General features: G+C 39.0%; 1 protein-coding gene across 1 annotated transcript in view; it reads left to right on the top strand.

The window, feature by feature from the left end:
• LOC123505594 (sentrin-specific protease 1-like) overlaps nt 1-12936 on the top strand; it is a 131449-nt gene extending 118513 nt beyond the window's left edge. Inside the window, exon 6 of the mRNA XM_045257108.1 lies at nt 12510-12936. Coding sequence (XP_045113043.1) covers nt 12510-12752 — 243 coding nt within the window. The 3' untranslated portion in view covers nt 12753-12936. The remainder of the gene's footprint in view (nt 1-12509) is intronic.
• The last annotated feature ends 3449 nt before the right edge of the window (nt 12937-16385 follow it).

Raw genomic sequence — 16385 nt, 5'->3', positions numbered from 1 at the left:
TATAGGGCCCACCAGTTCTTCCTTGCATGCTCTCAGTATGCTACCTGGAATTTCAGCTGGTCCCATTGCCTTTCCCTCCTCTAGTTCCTCCATCAATTTATATATTTCTGACTTTTCTACTCTGATCTTACCTAAGTGTAGACCTTCCTCACGATCATACGGCTTTTCAAATTTGGACTCTTGAGTGAAAACTTGTAGAAATCTGTTGTTTAACAATGCCACCATGCTTTTTGGGTCATCAATTATCCAGTGTTCTCCTCTTAGTCTATCAATAGTCTCCTTCAGTTGTGTATGTATTTACCTAGTTGTATTTACCTAGTTGTAGTTTTACAGGGCCTGGGCTTTATGCTCTTGTGGCCCCATCTCCATATCTACATTTATCCAATCTTACTTTAAAAGTATGCACACTCGTTGCAGACACTACTTCTTCATTTAAACTGTTCCACGTCTCAATACATCTTTGCGGGAAACTATATTTTTTAACATCTCTCAAACATCTTCCTTTTCTCAGCTTTTTACTTTTTCTAGTTCTACTCCATCTCCCATGTTTTGTCCACATTGAATTCCATCTCCCATTTTCTACTCCATTTCCAGATCTTGTTTAAGTATTCCTGCAGTATTTCACAATCCTCTTTTTGCTTTATAACACTGCACAGTTTCACATCGTCCGCAAACAGATTTATGTAGCTGTTCACTCTCTCTGGCATGTCGTTAATATATATGAGAAAAAGTATTGGCGCCAGTACTGACCCCTGTGGCACTCCGAACTGCTCTCCACTTGGATTTCATATCTTTAACTACCGTCCTTATTTCTCTCCCCTTCAAATAATTTTCCATCCATCTCAATGTGCTTCCTTTTAAGCCAGCCTTCTCCTCTAACTTCCACAGTAATCTTTCATGTGGCACTTTGTCAAACACCTTTTTCAAATCCAAATAAATACAGTCAATCCATCCCTCTCTCTCTTGTACTCTATCAACTATTCTAGAGTAGAAACTCAGTAAATTTGTTACACACGACCGACCTTTTCTAAAACCAAATTGGCTATTTGATAATAATTTGTTGTCTTCAAGAAACTCGATCCATTGTTTCTTTATTACTCTTTCACACATCTTGCATATTACACTAGTTAGTGATACCAGTCTGTAATTTAAAGGTTCTTCCTTCCTTCCTTTCTTATATATGGAAACCACCTCAGCTCTTTTCCATTCTGTGTATTTACCTAGTTGTAGTTTTACAGGGCCTGGGCTTTATGCTCGTGTGGCCCCGTCTCCATATCTACACTTATCCAATTTCTCTTTAAAACTATGCATACTCGTTGCTGACACCACTTCCTCACTCAAACTGTTCCAAGTTTCAACACATCTTTGTGGGAAACTATATTTTTTGACATCTCTCAGACATCTTTCCTTCCTCAGTTTCTTACTCTGCAATCTTGTGCTTCTAATGTCATATTCTTCTCTCAGGATTAATTTCTCATTATCCACTTGATCCATTCCATTAATCAATTTATAAACTTGTATCAGATCCCCTCTCTCTCTTCTCTGTTCCAGGGTTGGTAGATCCATAGCTTTTAGTCTCTCCTCATATGTCATCCCTTTAAATTCTGGAACCATTCTTGTAGCCATTTTTTGTAGTCTCTCCAATTTCCTTATGTGTTTCTTTTTATGGGGGTCCACACAACTCCTGCATATTCCAATCTGGGTCTTATTATAGTACTTATGTGTGTGTGTGTGTGTGTGTGTGTGTGTGTGTGTGTGTTTTTAATGATAATGTGAATTTTTTTTGTCGGTCACTAGAACCACAGTAACGGATGCATAAATAGATAAACTAATTGGTTAATAAATCATGTGCTATCACTTCAACCAGAATCTATTGAAAATAGTCATGTCACTCTATGTAGCAGCCAGTGCTGAGACATGGAACTGTAGCTATTCTCATTCCATCTCACCTTAGTAAAATAAAGTTGGAGTCATGAAGTGGGTCTTCAGTGATGTTTTCATGATTCTAGTAACAGTCTAACAAAGACTTTTACTTCATTGGTAAAAATTAAAGTCAAGGTCAGTTTGTAGTTAAACCCAACCATTGAATTCGGTATGTGGCTCATGTTTCTCTGGTGAGACATGTAGTGAAGTGATTGATGGTATATGCCATTTCCGTCACAAATGAATAATTTTTGAGTTATGGTTTTTTTGAATTCCAACTTATGCTTACCTCTCATTCCCATCGATCTTAGGGGACCTACAGTATTTTTTTTTTTTTTTTTTTTTTTTTTTTTTTGTGTGTTTGTGGGGGGACTTTTTTCTCACCAGAAAAAAAACATAAGCCACATACCAGATTCCATTGTTGATTGAAACTGCAAATTGACAAAAAAATATATAAACAGATAAACCTTAAAAGATCTTTGGTCTTTGAAAATGGTTCTGGAGGTTCGATAGAACAGTACGTAGTTCCTAAACTTGGGGGTATCCCGCCACAGGTGAGCATGAAGACATCTGGGTATTATTTTACTTTAGCATGAGCAGCAAGTTGGCTTTCATTACCCTTCTCATCTTAAAGACCTTGTTCTTCTGATCAATCTGCTCAAAAGTAATTATTTATTAGAAATTATTAGATATTTGCAAGAACATATGTGCAGAGTATAATTATATCAGATCTACATTTGTTTTATTCATTGTAATACAAGGAGAAATCTGTTTTCCTAAATGGTGATTATATATATATATATATATATATATATATATATATATATATATATATATATATATATATATATATATATATATATATATATATATATATATATATATATATATATATATATATATATATATATATATATATATATATATATATATATATATATATATATATATATATATATATATATATATATATATATATATATATATATATATATATATATATATATATATATATATATATATATATATATATATATATATATATATATATATATATATATATATATATATATATATATATATATATATATATATATATATATATATATATATATATATATATATATATATATATATATATATATATATATATATATATATATATATATATATATATATATATATATATATATATATATAATGTAATTTCATATACATACAAAAAAAGAGGGGTTGTGGATGTATGGGTCTACTGGAAGAAAAAAAAAGTAAGTGTCATGTAAGATAGTTTGGGAAATATTTCAATGGAATGTAGGTATAGGATTATCTAAAGGAGTATAAAGATCTTGTAGATGATTGTGATAGTTGACAGACTTTGCGATAACATGCCTCCAGTCTGATGGAACCTAGTGTGACTGGGACGCAAAAGATCCGGCACCGACTACATGTATCATTTTGTAGCTTGATTCTCGCCAATGTTGTGCTCGATCATGATGTAGATGTAGTGCGAACAAAGCCTTGGTGAAGGAAGGTAAGTTATTGCCATTGGTCTTGAAGGTGTTCTCTGTTGTTTTAAATTTATTGTTATTGTTTACAATGTGAAAGAATTGATGAACAAAAGATATAATCTCTCTCTCTCTCTCTCTCTCTCTCTCTCTCTCTCTCTCTCTCTCTCTCTCTCTCTCTCTCTCTCTCTCTCTCTCTCTCTCTCTCTCTCTCTCTCTTTGTCTCTCTCTCTCTCTCTCTCTCTCTCTCTCTCTCTCTCTCTCTCTCTCTCTCTCTCTCTCTCTCTCTCTCTCTCTCTCTCTCTCTCTCTCATATATTTATTGTAAAAAGGAAAGGCACTAACTATAGTGTGTGTGTGTGTGTGTGTGTATAATTCACCTCAGTCGCCTGCCGGTCACCCAGCCATACTTCCCCATTACGGAGCGAGCTCAGAGCTCATAGACCGATCTTCGGGTAGGACTGAGACCACAACACACACTCCACATACCGAGAAAGCGAGGCCACAACCCCTCGAGTTACATCCTGTACCTATTTACTGCTAGGTGAACAGGGGCCACACATTAAGAGATTTGCCCATGTGTGTGTGTGTGTGTGTGTGTTTCACTTTTTCACTGTTTGATCTGCTGCAGTCTCTGACGAGACAGCCAGACGTTACCCTACGGAACGAGCTCAGAGCTCATTATTTTCGAACTTCAGATAGGCCTGAGATCAGGCACACACCACACACTGGGACAACAAGGTCACAACTCCTCGATTTACATCCCATACCTACTCACTGCTAGGTGAACAGGGGCTACACGTGAAAGGAGACACAACCAAATATCTCCACCCGGCCGGGGAATCGAACCCCGGTCCTCTGGCTTGTGAAGCCAGCACTCTAACCACTGAGCTACTGGGCGTGTGTGTGTGTGTGTGTATTTACCTAGTTGTATTTACCTAGTTGTAGTTTTACAGGGCCTGGGCTTTATGCTCGTGTGGTCCCGTCTCCATATCTACACTTATCCAATTTTTCTTTAAAACTATGTACACTCTTTGCTGACACCACTTCCTCACTCAAACTGTTCCAAGTCTCAACACATCTTTGCGGGAAACTAAATTTTTTAACATCTCTCAGACATCGTCCCTTCCTTAGTTTCTTACTATGCGATCTTGTGCTTCGGGTGTCATATTCTTCTCTCAGGATCAGTTTCTCATTATCCACTTCATCCATTCCGTTAATCAATTTATAAACTTGTATCAGATCCCCTCTCTCTCTTCTCTGCTCCAAGGTTGGTAGATCCATTGCCTTTAGTCTCTCCTCATATGCCATCCCTTTAAATTCTGGAACCATTCTTGTAGCCATTTTTTGTAGTCTCTCTAATTTTCTTATGTGTGTGTGTGTGTGTATTTACCTAGTTGTATTTACCTAGTTGTAGTTTTACAGGGCCTGGGCTTTATGCTTGTGTGGCCCCGTCTCCATATCTACACTTATCCAATTTTTCTTTAAAACTATGCACACTCGTTGCTGACACCACTTCTTCACTCAAACTGTTACATGTCTCAACACATTTTTGTAAGAAACTATATTTTTTAACATCTCTCAGACATCTTCCCTTTCTCAGCTTTTTATTATGCGATCTTGTGCTTCAAATGCCATATTCTTCTCTCAGGATCAGTTTCTCATTATCCACTTGGTCCATTCCATTGATCAATTTATAAACTTGTATCAGATCCCCTCTCTCCCTTCACTGTTCCAGGGTTGGTAGATCCATAGCCTTTAGTCTCTCCTCATATGTCATCCCTTCAAATTCTAGAACCATTCTTGTAGCCATTTTTTGTAGTCTCTCTAACTTCCATATGTGTGTGTGTATGTGTGTGTGTGTATTGTTATACGTAAGTGCACATGATAATGCATAATGTGAGCAAAGTCATGATTTTCTGTTTTCACACATCATCAGCTGTCATTCAACTGAATTCTTTAGCACACTGTCATTTCAAGTGTCTCCGCTTATGTCTGGGAAGCTGTTGGGATCATATCAGATTCGTCTTTTTAAACGTGTTGTTGATTTGCATTCCTGGCCTGTGTAACTCTATGGAATAGGTAGTAGACACCTACCAAAATGACAATTTACTCCCAATGAGGTCTAATAGCACTAGTTCTTTCAGGGGTGCTGTGAACTTTCCATTAAAGCTAGTTGTGATCTTGCTGAACGTTTCCCTTTGTGTCTCACAACTCAAGGGGCAGTCACAGCCTGCCCTCTAAAGACAACTCTTCTCACAAAACTACATACACTTAACACAGAAACACACCCTTCACTTAAAATTAAAAATAAAAAAATGGCGACTGGAAGTCTAGCCTCGGAGTCACCTTCTGGAGAGAGAACCAGAAATGTCCCCAGGTTGGACTGCTCTCTTGGTGATGACCCAAAATATCTTGACACCTCCCTCAACTTTTTTTTCTATAACTTCTGCAACATTCGTGGTCTTGGATCTTATTTTCAATCTATAGAACACCACCTCTCCTCCACTAAACCTGATCCAGCTTATTTTTCTCAGTGAAACACAGCTATCTGAGGAAACTGACAGTAGTTGCTTCTTTGTTCCCTCTTACTTTCTCTATCCTCATTTTTGTTCCAAAGCTGGATGTTGCATCTATGTGAGCAATGACTTAACGTGCTCTTGAATCTTCTGAGATTTCTACCATCTGGCTTCAACTCAGCAGTCACTCTCTAACTAAATTTATCTATGCTGTCTATTTCTCCCCTAACTCCTCTGACTCTGACTATAGTAATTTCTTTGCCTATTTAACTTTCAAAGTGGAGCACATTCTGTCTCTCTATCCTTTTGCGAAGATTTCCATCCATAGAGATGTCAATGTTCACCACCAGCAATGCTTTCTTCTCCTTTCACTGACTGTCCTGGTGAACTAGCCTTCAACTTTGCTATTCTCCATGACCTAGAGCGACTGGTGCAACACCCTGCTTGTATTCCTGACCATCTTGGAGATACTCCCAACATTCTTGATCTTTTCCTTACCTCTAATCCTTCTGCTTATGCTGTTACCATATCATCTCCATTAGGCTCCTCTGATCACAATTTCATATCTGTATCTTGTCCTATTTCTCCAATCCCTCCTCAGGATCCCCCAAGACAGAGGTGCCTGTGGTGTTTTGCCTCAGCCAGCTGGGGTGACCTGAGGAGGTATTATGCTGATTTTCCCTGGAATGATTACTGTTTCCATGTCAGAGACCCATCTCTATGTGCTGAACACATAACAGAGGTGGTAATGTCTGGCATGGAGGCATACATTCCTCACTCTTTTTCTCAACCTAAACCTTCTAAACCTTTGTTTAACACAGCCTGTTTCCTTTCTCTACATGATAAAGAGGTTCTCTACAAATGGTACTTGAGTCTTCCATCACCTGAATCTCATGCACTTTATATTTCTGCCCGAAATCATGCCAAGTCTGTTCTTCAACTTGCCAATTCCTCCTTCATAAATAGAAAATGTCAAAATCTTTCAAATTCCAACTTGCCTTATAACTTCTGGCATCTGGCCAAAAACATCTCCAACTATGTACATTACTTCTTCATCTTTCCCTCCTTTATTTAATCTTGATGGCACCACTGCCATCCCTTCTGTCTGTAAAGCTGAACTCTTCTCTCAAACTTTGCTAGCTGCTGCTCCATGGATGATTCTAGACTTGTCTCTCCCTCTCTTCCTCCCTCTGACTATTTACGCCCTCAATCAAAGTTCTTCGTAATGATGTTTTCCGTGCCCTCGCTGGCCTAAACCCTGGCCTAACTTGATGGGGTCCCCCTTGGAAGTGCTTATGGACCTGATGTTATGGCTTATAGTCCCTCCTCATTGTTCAGTCAATTTTAAAACATTTTGCTTCCAAGTGCTTGCACCTTGTATCATGGTGACTAGGCCAAACTCTTTCAACTGATGTCTATCGACTTCTACCTTTCTGTCTTGCTGGAAGTTTGCCTATATTCAGCCTGTTCCTAAAAAGGGTAACTGTTCTAATCCTTCAAACTACTATCCTATAGCTTTAATCTCTTGCTTGTCTAAAGTTTTTAATCTATCCTGAATAGAAAGAGTCTCAAACATCTGTCACTTCACAATCTTCTTGTATCTGATTGCCAGTATGGCCTCCATCAAGGTCACTCTGCTGGTGATCTACAGGTGATCTTATTGAGTCTTGGTCATCCTCTTTTAGAAATTTTAGTGAAACTTTTGCTGTTGCGTTAAGACATATCAAGAGCTTTTGATAGAGTCTGGCATAAGGCTTTGATTTCCAAACTGCCCTCCTATGGTGTCTATTCTTCTCTTTGCAACTTTATCTCAAGTTTCCTTTCTGATCGTTCTTTTGCAGCCATGGTAAACGGCCACTGTTCTTCTAAATCTATTAACAGTGGTGTTCCTCAGGGTTCTGTCCTGTCACTCACTCTCTTTCTATTATTCATTAATAATCTTCTTAACCAAACTTCTTGCCCTATCCACTCCTATGCTGATGATACCACCCTACATCTTTCCATGTCCTTTCAGAGACGACCAACCCTTCAGGAAGTCAACAGATCACAGGGAGCCACAGGACCTGACTTGATCTTTCTAAGATTTCTGATTGAGGCAGAAAAAACTTATTAGTGTTCAATACATCAAAAACTCAATTCCTCCATATATCAACTCGACACAACCTTTTAGACAACTATCCTCTCTTCTTCAATGACACTCAACTGTCTCCTTCTTCTACACTGAATATCCTCAGTCTGTCCTTTACTCATAATCTTAACTGGAAACTTCACATCTCATCTCTTGCTAAAAGAGCTTCTATGAAGTTAGACGTTCTAAGGCGTCTCTGCCAGTTTTTCTCGCCTCTCCAACTGCTAACTCTGTACAAGGGCCTTATTCATTCTTGTATAGAGTAATCATCGCATGTTTGGGAGGGTTCCACTCACACAGTTTTGTTAGATAGGATGGAATCAAAAGCTTTTTCTCATCACTTTTCATGACTGACTGTTTTCAGCCTCTTTCTCACTGCCAGAATGTTGCATCTCTTGCTATCTTTTATCGCCTTTTTCATGCTAACTGCATACCTCCCCTCCTCCATGCAGCTTTGCTGCATAAGGCTTTCTTCTTCCTCTCTCCATTATTCTGTCTACCCTCAATCATTCATACCTTTCTCTGGCAAACTCTGGAACCGCATTCTTGCTGTTGTGTTTCCATCTTCCTACGACTTGACTTTTTTTAAGAGGGAGGTTTCTAGACATTTGTTCCTCACTTCTAGATAACTTTTATGATCATTAAGGGAACTGGCAACAAAGTGAGCCTGTTTTTTTTTTTTTTTTTTTTTTTTTTTTTGCCAGTTTCTCTTGCATAAAAAAAAAAAAACCCACAGTCTTGGAGATTACGTTTTGGACTCATACTCGCCCATTATATACACTTTCCCGGGGAGAGGTCAGAGGTCATGACACCCTAATATTTCCAAGGCTGACCTTTCACTCATTTCTTACTCAGGGAGGCCGGTAACTGCTCACTATCAGTGGAAAAGTGTCAGCGCCGTGTGATTCCCGACCAGTCAGGTGACAATAGCTGTGTGTGTGTGTGTGTTCATAGTGCAATACCATTCTCAAGTAATATTCAAGGAAAGCTTTAAAAATGTAAATCAACTTTGGTAAACACGAGTACATCGATAATCCTTCAGACAGACTGGTGACAGTCTTGAGGTGGAAGCTTTTACCGTGTTTGTGCTTAATGGATCACTCTCTTGCATCTCCTTCCCCCTCTCCTCCATCCTCCGTCTACCGTTGAGCCCAAGGATTCTAGGGAGGATATACGGGTTCAATGGGTGGGCTGGAAGAATTGATTAGGGAACCTCGCTTCTAACAGATGGCGCGCGGGTCGTAGGTAGTAAGGGGGTGAGGGATGGGGAGGTTCATCAGCGGGGGAGGATGAGCGCTGTTACAAGATTCAAACAGTCAGTCAGTCACGGGAAGAAGCGCAAGGCACATCAACCATCGCTCGCCTCCACCTGGGCAACACCACACTCAGTGCTCACTTGCATCGCTTACGTCTGCCTTGTGACCCCTTACGCCCTTGGTGTAGGACTACCCCTGAGGCCATGGAACATTTCCTGCTTCAATGCCCACACCTCCTGTCTCAACACACTGCATTACGCTCCTGGCTCTCCACCTTGGCCATCACAACACTCAACCTGCCCACCCTCCTGGCGGCCTCAGACGTCCACCCCTCCTGGCAACCTGCTGTCCTTCGCCTTACTTGTGCCTTCTTGAGGAAGACCGGCCAGCTACCACGCCTGTGATACCCACACAGGACTACCCCAGGACTCATAAGGATCCATAGATCTTCGTGGCCTCTTTTGAATCCTTATGAGCCCTAGGGTAGTCCTGTGTGGGTATCACAGGCGTGGGAGCTGGCCAGTCTTCCTCAAGAAGGCACATGTAAGGCAAAGGACAGCAGGTTGCCAGGAGGGGTGGACGCCTGAGGCCGCCAAGAGGGTGGGTAGGTTGAGTGTTATGATGGCCAGGGCGGAGAGCCAGGAACGTAATGCAGTATGTTGAGAGAGGAGGCGTGGGCATTAAAGCAGGAAATGTTCCATGGCCTCAGGGGTAGTCCTATACCAAGGGCAGAAGGGGTCACGAGACAGTTGACGTATGCGATGCAAATAAGGAGTATGGTGTGGCCCAGGCGGAGGCGGGCAGATATATATATATATATATATATATATATATATATATATATATATATATATATATATATATATATATATATATATATATATATATATATATATATATATATATATATATATATATATATATATATATATATATATATATATATATATATATATATATATATATATATATATATATATATATATATATATATATATATATATATATATATATATATATGTGTGTGTGTGTGTGTGTGTGTGTGTGTGTGTGTGTGTATATATATATATATATATATATATATATATATATATATATATATATATATATATATATATATATATATATATGTTTGAACATGTTTTATTTGCCTTATAAGTTCATAACCACTAGAGAATGCAGGAAAAAATAAGGGATGAGGGGGGGGTGAGGAAGCATGGGAGAAATTTTAAGTTACTCCTAACAACGTTTTTTATTAAATTACTCGCTTCCAACAGATGGCAGCACCGTCGCTGTCTTCCAAACTTTAACACACACCAAAACTTCCTCTCTGTATATTCCTTGGTTGAGCCCCTTCCCGCTGCACGTGGCTGGACATTGCTTGCTGAAAAATGCATTTTGTTGAGCAATTTATTCGAGAAGTAGGACGAGTATTTGCTGTGTCTGCTGTGGTGTGGGGGGAGGGGGAGGAGGGAACAGGGATTTGGAATTGTTACGGGAATTTGGAATTAGTGCATGTAACTCACTTGAGAAGTATGCAATCTTACACTTATACCTACAGTTGTTGAATCCCATGAGGTGAAGTTTCGGCGAAGTTTGAGCCGATGCCGCACGTAGATTCACCAACTTAACGAGCTTGTCGATAGATAGCACAAGGACGAAGCAATTTTTGACAGTGTGGATATTACAGTGCATCGTCTAAGGATAATAATGGCCCGTAAAACTTCGAGTCGTCCCACTAAAGACGCGTCAGCTGGCTCCTGGCGAGATTACGAAAGTGTGTTGAGATAAATAACATAGTAGAGCAGGATGTCCTTCGTGCTGGAGTGCTGGGAATTGATATTAGAACAGAATGCAGGGAATGGGATATTATAGGCAGGAGCAAATAGCAGGACGAGGAGAGTCATGAATGTAAGGTCTCTTCGAGTTTTTCTTTTATTTTCAATGCGTAAGTATAGTGTTTTAATCCCTTTAAGGCAGGTTCACAAGTGTCAATTTGCGACTGAAATTGCAAATCTTGATCAGTCGATTTCCTACTTTGTTTACGTTGTGACGTCACGGAGAAAGGTTTGAAAATTTGGTGATGATGTAGAGATGAAGATTTTGGAGTTGGTGAGGGTAAAAGAGCGCATCTGGGACCCTAGAAAAAAGTTTACGCAAATCGGCGTTCGATGAGATAGCTGCCACTCTCCGATGACTGCAGGGTGTTGCTGGAGGTGAGGATTGAATAGCTACTTGTGATTATTTAATTTGATCGCAATCATCATCGTCACCAGAGAAAGACATCTTGTTGGGTAGCTGTTTGTTTACATTCACCTCCTGCCAACCAGCTGATACTTTCCAGTCGTTATGTGTGAACGTGTTTCAACTAGGTGGGCTCAGTCGATACTTCTAGCGACTTGCAATTTCGGTGCATATTGACACGTGTGAACCCGCCTTTAAAACGATTTTTATTTTTGGATTTGGTTTCAAGTGGCCTGTTTGATATCTTTACTCTCAAGAATTAATTGGTTTACTCTTGTCACTATTTTCTTGATCTACGCATCAGTTATTTCTACAGTTGGTTTGCTTTCAAATGGCATACTAAATACCTCACCTCTCGATAATGAATAAATAAACTTATTTCTCATATAATTCTCTTAACCATTTAACAAATTCTGCAGATATTTTTTTCTTTGAATTGCGTGTAGCTATGATGCTTTAACTTTTGAGAGATGAATGAAATAACTCCTTAAACAATCTTTCTTATAAAGTCTTTAGTCGTACTGTAAATGTGACAAAGTGTAACAAAAGGAAAGGTGTTAGGAAGCATAAACAAAACCCTTAAACTCTCAAAGACTAAAGAGGATAAATTTAACTCACAATCAGCAGACAACTTTAAAATGCAATGGAGGTCTTGGTAATGGTAATGAAATAATAATAATAATTGTTATTATTATTATTATTATTATTATTATTATTATTATTATTATTATCATTATTATCATTTTCCTTTTTCCCCAAAGTATGTGTCACGCAGTCAACAGATATTAATTGGAATGCTACAAGAAATATAATAATAACAACAACAACAACAACAACAACAACAACAACAACAATAATAATAATAATAATAATAATAGCATCAGATAAAGAAAAGAATGAAGAAAGTAAACATGTATTTTCCCTTCTTCCATTAGGCATGCGTGTCGCAGGACTGGAGCGAGGATGATGCGGCGGGGGACCTGCACCGGCCCTACATATGCAACGTGTGCGGCTACAGCACCGGCAAGAAATACAACATCAACCGCCACGTCCTCACGCACACGGGGGAGAAACCCTTCAGTTGCCCCCACTGCTCCTTCAGAACCGCCCGCAAGATTAACGTCCACAAGCACCTTCTGAGGGCTCACCGCGAGAAACTGATGAGACCTCGCATGTGACACTATGGCGCGGCTGGTCTCCTCCCTCCCTACTCCTTTCTGGAAACTCTGCTGCAAGACTTCTTCTAATTGGCTTTGTACTGGTTCATCTCATAGGGTGTTCCAGTGTCTGTCCTCAGGAGTGGAATCTCATTTGAAGTAAAGTCAATTCCAGTATGCGCCTTTAGGTCTTAAATCTTTATGGTGGAACTTCTAAGAGTCTTTGCACTGGTCTGCCACATAAAGTATTCCAGTGTCTGCTTGCAGGACTGGAATCTCTTTTGCAAGACTTCTTTCAAGAAGTTTTGAAGTAAAGCATTTATTCCAGAGTGCGCTTTTTAGAATTGGAATCTCTTCTGCAAAGCCTCTTTTTAAAACGCTTCATATTGCTTCCCATCACGTGGAGTATTCCAGTGTTTGCCATCAGATCTGGAAATTTTTTTTAGCAAAATTTCTTGTAAGAGGTATTGAAGTATTTGGAGGAGTATTCCAGTGTGCCATCAGGATCGGAATATCTTCGGCAGGACTTTTTTAAAGATTTTTCGAAGTAAAGTATTAAAGGAACATTCTTGAGTGTTCCTTTAGAACTGGAATCTATACTGTGGAATATCCTTAGAAAGATTTTGTTTTCCATTATTTCCGAAGAGTATTCCATTGTTTGTTTTAAAACTGGAATTTGTACTGCACTTCTTTAAAGAGGTTTTGCATCACAATCTTCTCAGAGTATTCCATTGTTTGCCTTCTTCACGAAAGAGGAGTAGCAGAGCATGCAGGCATTACCATGGTTGTCTATATGGTAAGGCAGCAACTGAAGCCTGCAGAGTTGATGTTCTCTCACAACAGCAACTCAGTTCTTCTGATAATAGCACCATGTCCTTGTTGTGCAAAACACAGGGCATGTCTTCTGGTCTGCATCACTTACAATCCCGATGCTCAGAACTCAAAACAATAGGGAGGAGACAGCGCTTTACGATTAAGTCTAGACTAATTTGCCCCCTTCAACCTTCTGACAAATTGCAAAAGGCAGGCAGTGTTTTAGTATACCCGCAGCAGAAACTTGTGTGATTCCCTCTGCAGTGTTGCCGCGCCGAGAGAGAGAGAGAGAGAGAGAGAGAGAGAGAATCAGTGGAGCTACTATATTTTTCCTACACCTGGTGTTGCCAAGTAAGCGAGGAATAACGACAAAGGCATTAAGAATACCAGCTATCCTTGTATTCTCCTTCAGGCACGTCTGGTTACGTCAGTACAACTAAACAACAGCGGATTGCGTCGATACGGCTCACAGTAACTGGGAACGTTAGGCCGGTCTAAGCAACAAGACATTTTCATCAAGCATTGCCCGTCTTTACTTTATTGAAGAGTGTATTGCTCGTTTTCTATTGTTTTTATATTTCTCCTTTTGGGGATTAATGATGGAACATTGGCGAAAATACGTGATCATTGATTGTTCTTATTTGAATATATTGATTTATTGTTTCGTTTATTTATTATGCATTAGTGTATTCAATTATCCCTTACTCATGAATTCTCCTTCAAGTATAGCAGATTACGTCCGTTAAGTTAAACTAAAGCTTCGTCAATATTTCAACTAAACAACAACGAAAATACATGACCATTGATTGTATGTACTAGTAATTTCTTTGTGATGCTTTATAGTTTAGTTTATTCACCACGTATTGATTAATTCAGTTACCGATTACCTTTGTTTTTCCTTTGAAGCATGGATGGTTACGTCAATTAAGTTTAACAAGAGCAAGGCATCAGAGTCATTGGCCGTACTTACCTTCATAGAATCGCTCACTCTTCCGTCAGAGAAGCGGGAGGAGCGAAGGAAGGTAATGGACGGGAATAACAGGAACAGATTAGCTTGCATGGCGCCAACCTCTGTCACTTTCCACGACAAAAGAAGGTTATTATAGTTATTTGTTCATGACAAGCAACATATTTCATTGCTGTGCTTGATGATGACATAGTAGCATTTGTTACTTTTTTTTCCTAGACGATTATTTTGAGTAAAGGTAAAAGTACAAACATTGGAACATTTGAAGTACTCCATTACACTCGCGCCGCGACACTTCAGTAATTTATTTGATCTATTTATTTGTTTGCTTATTCATTTTCACTTACTTATTCTATTCAGTTTTGTTATTTTGATTACACATTTATTAAAATTTTATTTTATTCTATTTGTATGTTTGTTTGTTTCATGTAAGAAGGAATCTGGCTAATCAAAAAAAAAAAAAAGCCTTATTAAAAAATGCCTGTCCAAATGTCAACACGGAAAACCGTAACAGATTGTAGTATGACATCATACCAAGGAGGAAGCTAATCTCCTTGCATCACACACACACACACACACACACACACACACACACACACACACACACACACACACACACACACTGAAGGATAATTTATTAAAGGAATATCAAACAAGACTTCTGCTGTGGGTTAAGATTATCGAACTGCTGCCAATGATAATAAGAAGCTTTGGCTGTGAAATTAATACCCTTCCCCATCCCCCCTTCCCCCGATCCCTTCAGCTCCCTCCAGCGTGTGTATCGCGGAGTGTTATACTTAGCAATCCCGTCAATGATCTGTGTGATGTATATACTGTATGATCTGTACCTTTTCCATGCCTTCTCACAGCTTCCTTGGTCGATACGCAACATGCTCGGCAAAGGACACATGGGAGCTAGGCTATATGCTGATACACTTCGGCGCCGTGCCCCGATTAGTTTCATATGGCTTGAATTGAAGTTACATTGATCATCAAGGTTGTTTTTATGGCTCCAATGACATGATAACAATATTTCTACATTATTAACTTGATAAATAGTCTTGAGAACCCGTCTAATTATCTCTATAGCCTTTGAAAATAGTCGACGTGAGGGAGCGAAGTGTTTCTGAATATTCACTGGCTTCTTTTTAGTAAGGTTGTCTGAAGTAGTGATGTTATATTGTACAAGATGTTCTGTTAAGTATTCATTATAAGCGAGTGCGCAGCCATGTTCGCCGAAGGACTCACGGGAATAAGTATGTACTGTTGTCTGATGTAGTGATGTTATAGTGTAGTGTGTGTGCCATTATTATGTATTTGAGTGTGTTGATGAGCACGTGGGCTGTTAGGTTTGCCCCACGTGGTAGGGTTCAGGATGTAATGCATAGATGATGAGATAGGCTACGTAATAGTGGTGCAAGTGTTCTGTCAAAGATTCAGTATTAGATAACCTGATTCACCTCTTCATCTGTCATATCACCCGCTACTCTTGGTTTCTGCGGATTCAATGTAAAGCATATTATTAGTCCATATCTTAATTTCTGTTCGATTTATATAAGTGAAATTTAGTGCACTTTGTGACGTCACTACTCGAGGCAGCTGTACATACGTAGGTAGTGTTGGACCGCCGCCTTATCTTGGCGTCGTTACTGTAAGCTAAGGTCTCGTTGGTGCAACGCTATAAGGCAGGTAACCTTTCATTTATTGTCGTTTCAAGTCCATCAGTGTTAAACTTTTCTTCAGGGAGTAATTAAGCAAGGAAGGAAACCCATATATTTTGTTGATTAATTAAGAAATCCAGAGTGAAATTTTATATATTTTTTGAGTAATTAAGAAATCCAGAACGAAAATCCATATTTATTTTTTCTTAGACT

The sequence above is a fragment of the Portunus trituberculatus genome, chromosome 18, assembly GCF_017591435.1.
Source record: "Portunus trituberculatus isolate SZX2019 chromosome 18, ASM1759143v1, whole genome shotgun sequence".
In the NCBI taxonomy this organism is placed as follows: Eukaryota; Metazoa; Arthropoda; class Malacostraca; order Decapoda; family Portunidae; genus Portunus; species Portunus trituberculatus.
This window is presented reverse-complemented; position numbering and strand designations above follow the sequence as displayed.